At 28.7% G+C, this 10,806-nt stretch overlaps 1 protein-coding gene across 2 annotated transcripts; it reads left to right on the forward strand.

Moving 5' to 3' along the window:
- Positions 1-2,245: 2,245 nt before the first annotated feature.
- On the forward strand, positions 2,246-4,957 carry LOC105770935 (uncharacterized). 2 transcript variants are annotated; one of them, XM_012592309.2, is made up of 2 exons: positions 2,246-2,444; positions 4,322-4,957. In XM_012592309.2, the coding sequence occupies exons 1-2, from the start codon at positions 2,378-2,380 to the stop codon at positions 4,813-4,815; spliced, it is 561 nt and encodes a 186-aa protein (XP_012447763.1). In that variant the 5' UTR covers positions 2,246-2,377; the 3' UTR covers positions 4,816-4,957. The 2 variants fall into 2 exon arrangements, with proteins under 2 accessions (XP_012447763.1, XP_012447764.1); XM_012592310.2 differs by lacking the exon at positions 2,246-2,444 and adding an exon at positions 2,482-2,804.
- Positions 4,958-10,806: the final 5,849 nt, after the last annotated feature.

Here is a 10,806-nt window from a genome sequence, read left to right on the forward strand (position 1 = left end):
CGGGTTCTGTGGATCTCTTTTGGAATACATCTCTTGTTGAGATAGTCCCTCGCATAATTAAACCACATTTATCTTCTTCTTTTTTCAGCCCATCTTAACAAATAGAATTTGCAATTTCATCCATGTAAGTTTTCTAATTTATAATTTCAAACAATAATAATATATTTCCAATACAAAATCTTTGTATCTATCTCTGGGCAATATTTCAATTCAAGGCAACAAAAGTAGAATTTTTTTACTATTTTAATGTTAAATTATGTTATTAGTCTTTGTATTTTTATTAAAGTTGTGAATTTAATTTATGTACTTTAATTTAGTTATTTTAGTCCATGTACTTGTCAAATTTTAAAATTTTAGTCTTCGTTAAATAATAATCATTAAATTCATTAAGTTCTGTTATTTCTAAAATTTGATGAGCTAAACATATTAGTATATGTATAATGTCATTTCAACTTGTTATTTCCATATATTACTTACTAAAAATCTTTAATGGGTTAATGACGGTTATTTGCGTCAAGATTAAAATTTTAAATTTTAAAAATGTAAAGTTGTCGAGACCTACAAAAACAAAACCTACTTGAAACAGATAAATTAATAGAAAGCGAAAAGTAAAATCGTATCCACAAAGATTGGTAATAATTTTATTTATTAAGCATAAACAAGAAAAGTAAATTTGGAGGAGGGTTATAAGATTGAAAACTAAAAAAAACTAAATTTAAATTCAAGGCTTTAAAGGGAAAAAAACCAATAATTAAAGGTTTTGGAAAATAAATGGGAAAACTTTAACCAAAAGTAAATTATTTGTTTGATTCATTGATTCGATTATCGATACAATGATAACTTTATTGTCTTTAATAAATTAATTATAGTTGCTAAATCAATACCGGTAATCAATCTCTCTTTATTTATTCGGTAACCAAGAGACAATTCGTTTGAAATTACTTCTTTAACCGATAAATTACCTCATAACTCAACACCTTAGATTTAACTTACCGACAATATTAAGAACTAAAAAGACCTAATTTGAACCAACAAACTCACCTCAACATGGTTTATTTAAGCTAGACCACACATCCACATCACATAATCGTAAACTACGACATAAACGAGTTATGCAATTTGTCACTAATATTAGAATGAATTAAATATTTATAACTGTAATTATTCTAATTGTCAAGCCAATTGTTCCAAGCTATCAAATATTGACTAGATATCCAATAAACATAAGCAATTATAATTGAAACAGAATATGCATGAATACCAAATAGCTAAGAAGAAATAAAGCGCAAATTAAATCTTACAAACCTATTGAATCAAACTTTGATTAACTTTTGACTAAAAAAAGTTTAAAAAATTAAGAATGGCTGTCTCATCTCTTCATGTCTTTTTTTGGGCTGAAGCTTTTAAATAACTTTAGTTAGATCTTTTGATTTTCTTAAAATCTGTAAATTATGAGCCCAAAACAAAGTTTTATAGCTTAAGTTATGTCTAAATGTTGAATTTATGCTGTGTTGAAAGTTGAGTCCATAAAAATTTATCAAAATAAACTTTAACCTCACTTTTTCTCATTATTTATTAAATAAAATATAAATAAAATATAATATAATTAAGACTATAAATAGCATAATTTAAGAGGAAAAATATCACAAATAATTGAGAAATTACGCACTTGTAAAAAATATAAAGACTTGAAATGATTCCAGTAAAGAATATGAACCAAATCCATAACAGACACATAATATATATGACTGATAATTAAATTTAACTAAACAATTTAATCGTTACTATTTTAGTCAAGACTAAATTTTCCAAATTCAAAAAGTATAAAAATAAAAATGATTAAATTAGAGTACATAAAATAAATCTATAATTTTCACAAAATAGAAGAACAAATAGTTGAATTTAATCATATATTAATAGATTGTGTACATCTTTATTAACTTAATGCTTAGCGAAATTGCTATCACCGTAAATATATCAACTCAATTGAAAAAATAAAATAATTTCATATAAAAATAACAAATATTTTTATTTATTTTTATATTAAATCTATGAATTTAAAAGAAATGACAAAACTTAAATCTAATACATCAAAATCACTTAAGCCTCAAATTTGAAATTTCTGCCATATATGATTCAATTTATATATACATATTTTATAAATATATTTCAAACATAAATTTTTTTACCTGATGTTCCATAATCTGCTGAATTTGGCAGAAACTCAATTAGAAAAAAGAAACAACAAATAAACCAAAATCATAAAAGAAAGAAAAAATATACCCAAGAAATCTACAAATATATAAATACACCGTGTCCAAATTCCGAACTCGGTTCCTCAGGTTCAAACCATTCATTTGGCGTCTGTCGGCTGAGGATGTCTCACTTTCGGCGGCTTCTGTCTCTTCTTGCTCGAAATCAACCTCAAACCTCTCTTTTCAAAGGTAATTTCTTTTTTTTTTCTCTCTCTCTCTCTACTTTTTTCTTAATCTACCTCTGTTTCTATTACTTAGGTTTTCTTTATACGACCTGAAACTCTGATGCGGGACTTCGCAATTTGTGGTTTCTTTGGCTTTGTTTCAGCTTTTTCAATTATTAGAAAATTTGGGTTTTTATTTTTTTTTATTTTTGGAATAAACTGATAGGCCCCTATCATAAACTTTTGATTTTTCTTGCCTTGCATTTTTTAGCATGTTTTGAAACGAAAGGAAGTGAATATATAGAAAATCTTGATACTATGTTTCTAAAACAGTATGAAATGACGGCTCACAGCTATATTATTCGAATTCGGGTGTGAATGTTGGGTAAGTTTTCCCATTTATTTAGATAGGGATCCTTAGCGGGTCATATATTTCAAGAAAGATGAACAGTTGGAGCAGGTTGTACTATTCCTGTACCTAGCTGATTTTTTTGATGTTAAGTGTATTAGAATCTATTATTGCTATGCTTGTGAAATTTTGTTGTATCCTTAGGATATCTGTAGGAATCATGTCTTGTAATATAATAGCATGGTTGGATAGACAGATTGAATGTTTTAGGAGTTTAATACCAGGAAATTGTGAACACGAGCGAGATTCTAATGAATATGGAAAATAGAAATTTATGCAAATGTGAAAGCCTTCGTTGTCAAGGAAATAGTTTGAATATATTTAGTAGTTCTGAATTGTATGAATGCAGATATTGTACTTAGGCAAATCTCTACAGATTGGGGCTTAAATAGTTCCGTGGTATTAGTTTTGTTCATAGTTTTTAGCTTGTTGCCTAGTCTCGTTAATAGAATCCTTATCCAAAACAAAGAAAAAGAAGCAGAAATCTGTTATTTAGAAATTTTTGCCTGGACTTTCATTCAAAGATCGAAGTGTTGAGGATTTTGGTGATAACTTGCTGTAACCGGGGTTAAGGTTTAGTTCTTCAATGTTAGAATTTTCGTGGCCATTTTGAGACAGTAATAACTATTTTAGTGAAATGGGTTGATGTTTTCTTCAAAAGTATGTTTTCTAGTTGAATTAAAGGGGTTAACTTTCCCTAGTTATGTAGCAGATTCTTTTGAGGATATGCCAACTGATAATTGAAACAAGTTTATGATTTAGTAGTGGCTGTCATGTTTGAAATCTTCTGATCACCGAGACTTTAGGCCTTCTTTTCTTTTGTCGTTAGATATGCCAAAAAGGTTACACACATTGACTATAGCCTATAACCTTTGATATTCTTACTCTTATTTTTTTGTACCCTTGTTCGACACTCATGCTGACAAATCCATGGAATCTCCAAATACTTAGAAATCTTGGAAGAAATTAACATATCCATTTCGGACATGGGTGTTCATTGTTTTATAACCCCCTCCCTTCCCACTTTCTCCCACAATATATGAAAAGGAAAATATTGGAATAGAAATTTGAGCTCATTTCTACATATACAATCATGCAGGTATCACTTTGATTCTCATGCAAACATCGAATGTCTGTAAAATTTCGGAGTTGGTTAGATTTCACTTAATGGTTGCCGAGTAGCAACTTACATGACTTTCCATTTTTGTAATAATGAACTCAGCACAAGATCATTGCATTAATAGTTAGACATGCTTTCGTCAAGGTATCATTGCAATCTATGTTACTCAAACTTAGGTGTGTCAGATATGGATACAATTGACTGTTTTCTACTTTTTCCTTAGATTTAGAGGGTATTTGGAGGGTCCTATCTCCATATTCTTGTCTGAAAATGTGTTGTCCATAGGTACTTCAAGAAAAATATTGAGTCGGAGCAACATAGATTGCAATTCCGTTTGCTTTTCTATTTCTGAATGTTAACTCTTTGCTTGCAGAATCTCCTTCACCAGCCATCTCTTCTGCAAGTGTATCCCTCAACAGTAGATATGACTTTTATAGAAGATGGCTCCAAACTCAACCTGATCCTTCTGGCCTGGCTATTGACAACACCGAAAATCAAGAAGCCGACAGTTTAAAGCCTGCTTCAGCTAATGCACCTTCGGAGACAAATGATTTTGCCATGAAGCATACTGCTATATCTAACTTGAAAACATCTGCAAGGCACGATCTTGCCATGATATTCACGTGCAAAGTCTGTGAAACGAGATCAGTTAAGACAGTTTGCCGTGAATCATACCAGAAAGGTGTGGTTGTGGTGAGATGTGGAGGATGTAATAATTTACATCTGATTGCAGACCGGCTCGGTTGGTTCGGTGAACCAGGAAGCATAGAAGAGTATCTAGCTGCTCGTGGGGAGGAAGTGAAGAAAGGCTCAGTTGAAACCCTGAATCTAACTCTTGAAGATTTAGCTGGAAAGGGAGCCCTTTAACTGAAATTTCGCGACTGTTGTAAACAAACATAGTTCATATATAAATGGTTAGATTTTCCTTTTTGGTTTTTATCAATTTAAATAATTGATTTTAGACGAGATCTCGATTGATTTTTTTTGAATGAGGTATCATTTATGTTCATGAATATGTTTATTTATTATTTATTTATACGTAATACTGAATTTGAAAAAGATAGACATTTTAATTCGATTAATTAGCCGGTTAACCGATTTAGTTCAGTTGAAGGTCAGTTAAAAGTTTTTTTGGAATTTTAGTTGACAGTTAATTTGGTTCGAAATCGAACTTAATAAATAATATTATATATTATATGTATTAGGTTATTATTAATTCGGTTAATTTTGACAAATGAACAATATAGATTTGTTTATTTTGATATGTTTTATACTTGTTTTAATAATAATAAAAAACATATAAATTTCGGTTAATTTGGTTAACCGATCAAACTAATCGAAATATTTCGGTTAAGTTAAATTTTTTGAAAAAATTTTGGTTTGGTTAAGGATTAAAAGTTTGATTAATTCGGTTAATAGTAGTTCGATCGATTAAATGTTTGAATACTGAGAATTATAATTGATTAATTTATCTTTAATTATGTACCTAATTCTATTAAATGAAAATAATAGTTAACATTATATCAATATCGACCATATTGATTGATACATACTCTTTCAAAATTATACTGATAAATGTATCTTATTGAAAATAGCAATGTGTTTGGATCCTTTTAAAGAATTTAACTTAATTTATGTAAATATCAACCTTTATTGGTACTATTGACATAGGATTTTGATATTTTAATTCAATTATTAGTTTCTTTGTCCTGATATTTTTATTCTATTGTAATTACACTAAAAATAAAATATAATCATTAAATTAACTTATTTAACCAGATTAATAACTTTAAAGTTTTTATTTACAAATAAAAATAAAAATAATTATATTTAATGTGGTCTATTGCATATATATATATATTATTAAAATAACTAGAAATTAAATTATATATAAATGAAAATATTTGAAAAATATCAATAAATTCAAATTGTTATATTAAGGCTTCCTTTGGATTCATTTCCAACACATGCGTTGGAATTTTTTGTTTGGTTTTCAATCTCACTACACCACAGTGATTTGGATGTCTGTTTGGATGTCTTGGTTTCCAACACAGTGGCACAAACTTGCTGCACTAGATAGTCTTATCTTGACTGGTGCTAAAAGCTTCAACTACTCATTGGGGCAGTAAGTATTTTTAGCAGACAAAAATGCCCATACTTTTATTTATTATTTTACCATTTTATCATTAAAAGTTAAACTAATTTCTTTCCCAACCTTATTTGTTTTTAGATTTGGGAACAAAACAACCATTTTGTTTTTCATATTTGAGAACTAAAACAGTGATTATTACTGGTTTCTCCCCTCTTTTTTGCTTTGTACTTGGTTGCTGCTGCTACATTTTATCTTTTGTTTTTGTTACAGTATGCTTTTCGAAGGTATTTTTCATTAATTTCTTTTTATATCCTCATTATTGTTTACCATGGATCTTTGAGAATTTTTCTTTAGTGTTCATCTTATAACTTTCATCCTTTGTTCTGATTTTGTTGATCTGATTGCATTTTTTTTTTTTTGCTTTGCCTAAATTTCAATTTATTGTTAAAACCTAGATTTATGAAATGTGTCAAAAGTATGGGCTAATATGCTAATAACAATATATACAATTTATTGTTAAATTTTAATTACTCAATAAATATTTCAGTTTATCTTTTAATAAATTTTCTATAGTGACAATAGTGCAATTTCATTTGAACATTGGCAATGAATCATGGTTGATTCAACCAAACTTTAATAAGGGATGTTTTGGCATGATTAGAACTAAAAAATATAAAGTCTTGGTCTGAGTGGTATTCCTTGATGGTAGTTATGAACACAATGGCAGTTAAAAAAAAAAAACACCACCTATGGTTAAAGTATTCAATAATATTTTTAACTAAATAAGAATTGCAATTATGGGGTGTCCAAAAGAGTTACTTAGATAAGAAGAATATATATTCTAGTCTTTTATATTCTAACATTTTGATAAATTTTCACTTTTCCCTAGATATTGGCTCTATGCATCATGATTTTTCTTTACAATTAATTTAAGAGCATAACAACACTGTTTAATCATCCTACATCTTCAAAAGGCAAACATGATTGGTATAAATTGTTGAGCAATGTAAAGATGAGCTTCATTTTGTTAAAAGTCGAAAAGATTGAGTATTCAAATTCTACAGTTCCACTATACATTTAATGATCATTTTCTTATAAATTATATTTAATAGTTTAATTGATTGTCTTTTAACATGAGAATCTTCACATTTAATTTATTTATTTTATATAGAATTACTTTTAAAAGATTATGAAAATTTGACGTATCTAAACTAACATTTGAATTTAAATAATTGAATACAAACTTACATGTAAATTTAAAAATGTCTATCATGCTTTAAACTATAAAAATGATTTAATTAAATTAATGATGTTTTAATTATGTACTAATTAGTTCGATAGTCTTTTACTTGTCTTTTAATTTTAAGGAGTTACGATTTTACCATTTCTACCATGTACCAAAAAATTTTAAAATTTAAAAATAAAGGAAGTTAGAATTAGAATAGTTAGAATCAAAATGTACTAAACTTAAATCGAACAAATCTTGAAAGACTTATATAAAAATTGAAACATAAAATTTTAAAATTTGTAAACATGGTCCTTATCATTAAAAAATGTTGAAACAAACTACTTAATAAAAGAAATTATATGGAATGAGGTGTCTGCCTTTGCCATAACCTTGAATGATTAAATGCATGCTTTTTATGAGACTAAAGTAAAAATTTGATGACTAGTGCATGCTTTTTTCTTTAGTGTTCATCTTATGGTTTTCATCCATTCATGATGTATTATTCTTATTTTTTATGAAACTATATTATTATATCTAATTATATATTTATGATTTTATGTCGGTTGACATTTAAAATCAAAATAATAATAGATGGTAAAGACACGAAATTTTGTGGAGGGAGATAGTACCTTAGCAACAAAAGCTGTTTGGGATGATGAGCTGACGTTGATATTTTGTGAACTTTGCGTGAATGAAGTCAATGCTGGTAATAGACCGACAACTCATCTAAACTCAAAAGGATGGAAAAATATCATTGCTCTTTTTCAAGCAAAAACACAAAAAAAAAAATTAAGGAAAACCTCAATTGAAAAATAAGTGGGATACATTAAAAAAAGGAATGGAGGTTATGGGGGGAGTTGCTTAAGGAATCTACAGGTATTGGATAGTGTCCATCTAAAAAGACGGTCGATGCTACCGAAGAATGGTGGGCTGAAAAAATACAGGTTAGTGTTAAATTTATCATTATTTTAATGCATAAAGTTTATTGAAATTAATAATTTACAATTATAAAAATCTTAGTATAACATTTAACATTTAACATGTTATGTAGGAAAATCCTGATTTTAAAGGATTTAAGAAGAAAGGAATTGAACCACGATTGAATGAGTTAATGTGGCAAATGTTTGGTGGCATTGTAGCCACTGGAGAGAATGCATGGGCACCTTCGTTTGGTGTTTTTCCAAGTGGGGTTCCTATGGGAGATGATACACCTAATGAGGGATTTGGTGATTCAGATGAACATAGTAATGAGAATGAAGGTATTCCTCCTAATGAGGTACCATCAAACCCTTTTCATGAAACTCCTAATCGAAGAAAGCAAACACTTGGGGTTGTACACGGTAAAGGAAAAAAATCAAGTTCAAGTAGAAAATCATCAAGAAATATATTAACTATTCAAATTGAGAAATTGTGTGAGAGTATGGCTAGTCCAAGGAAGTCAGTGAATGAAATTATTTTTCCTCACTTTCAATATACTACTATTTCAAATGCAATGGATGTTTTGCGTGCTTTGGGAGGTGAAATTCCAAAAAAAGATGAACTATACTATTTTGTCATCAAAATGTTCCAAATACCGGTGAAACGAGAAATGTTTTTGAACTTAGATCTAGATGTTAGAGTTTGGTGGCTTTGACGTGAGTATGTTGAACAAAATCCAATTACATCATTTTCATCCTTGGTAGCAACATCCTTATTTCCCTTCCAACCATACCATCAACCACCTCCACCATAAGCTCCTTAGAATTATTATTGTAATATAACTATATTACATTTTTATATGCAAAACTAATGTATGATATTTTTTATGTTTGGTATTTTTATGCTATGCTTTTATTCAAGTTTCTGTATTGTATAGAATGTCACAAAATATTAATTTATTTTCATTTGATTACTTTTTCAGGTTATGGATGAATTTAACAATATGTATAATAGTTTTGATATGAATTATGATACCCCTGAATTAATTGAAGAAGCTCAACGAAGAATAGCCACAATTGTTACCCAAGTTGAGCACAACAATTATCATGAAAAGGAAGAATATGTGTTAACCAGTGTATTGGTACACCATGAAACTTATTTTACTATGCAACCGTGTATGGATTCAAATTATACAGGTCAAATGTGTGTGGACGAAGTATTAAATGGGCATGATGATCGTTGCATGAATAGTTTTAGGATGCCAAAAAATATATTTCACAACTTGTTGCATGATTTGGAAACAAATTATGGCTTAAAGCATGAGAAAGTATCGGTTATGGAGAAGTTAGCATTATCATTGTACATTCTTGGAAATAGATAATCAAATTCAAATACAACAGAGCGATTTCAACGATCTGGGAAAACTGTTAGTCGAATTTTTACCGATATGTTGCATATATTTGCTCGAATGGGAATAGACACGATTAAACCCACTGAAGGTCAATTCGAGGAAGTACCGAACCATATTCGACATATTGATACAAGATATTGGCCTCACTTTAAGGTAAAATTTACACAATCTTTATATTTTTAAAATAAAAATCATTTCTAACTTTTATCTCATTACTTGTATTTATTTTAAAGGATTGTATTGGGGCCATAGATGGAACACACATAAAAGCATGCATTTCGCCTTCTTGTCAAATACCTTATATCTCGGACGGAAAGGTGAACCAACTCAAAATATTATGGCAGTTTGTGACTTCAACATGTGCTTTATTTTTGCATTTCCTGGTTGGGAAGGAACATCACATGATAGTAGAATTTTTTTGCAAGCACTTAGAAAACAAGAGTTAAAGTTTCCACACCCTCCACCAGGTTGAACTTTAATTTTTTAATTAATCTTTACATAAAAAATATTAAAATTTTTAATTTATTTTTAAACTTGATATTACGTTTTACTTTTTTGTAGGAAAATATTATCTTGTGGATTCATGATATCCACAAATGGCAGGTTTTCTAGGTCCATATAGGGGGAACGATATCATTTACCAGATTTTCATCGAGGTATTCATCAAGTATCTGGAAAAAAAGAAATCTTTAATCATGCCCATTCTTCGTTACATTCTGTGATTAAATGAACATTTGGAGTGTGGAAAAAAAAATGGCCAATATTAAGAGATATTCCAAGTTATTCATTCAACATGCAAGCTTTAATAGTTATTGTAACAATGGTTTTGCATAATTACATTCGAAGACATGCTTGGTCAAATGATGAGGATTTTTGACAATTTGAGAATATACCCGACATGCCAGTCTCTTCAGGCCATTTTTATAGAGGTGAATCGAGTTCTTCTAACAGTGAAAGTGACCTTGAAATCGCAATGTTAAGGGAAACCATTGCAACTAGTTTAATGAATCCATATTTGTAAAAACATTTTGTATCATAACCTAATTTCTAGTAATAATGAAACTTGTTATGTCTTATGTTACTATATTTTTTTTAATTAAAAATCATCCGTTTAGATACTTCAAAATTTGATCCAAGTATAATGTTACTATTTGTGAAAGTAATATTTATCATTGTTATAAAAGAATATTTAACTATAAAAAATTAAAA

Source organism: Gossypium raimondii, chromosome 5 (genome assembly GCF_025698545.1).
Source record: "Gossypium raimondii isolate GPD5lz chromosome 5, ASM2569854v1, whole genome shotgun sequence".
Lineage (NCBI taxonomy): Eukaryota > Viridiplantae > Streptophyta > Magnoliopsida > Malvales > Malvaceae > Gossypium > Gossypium raimondii.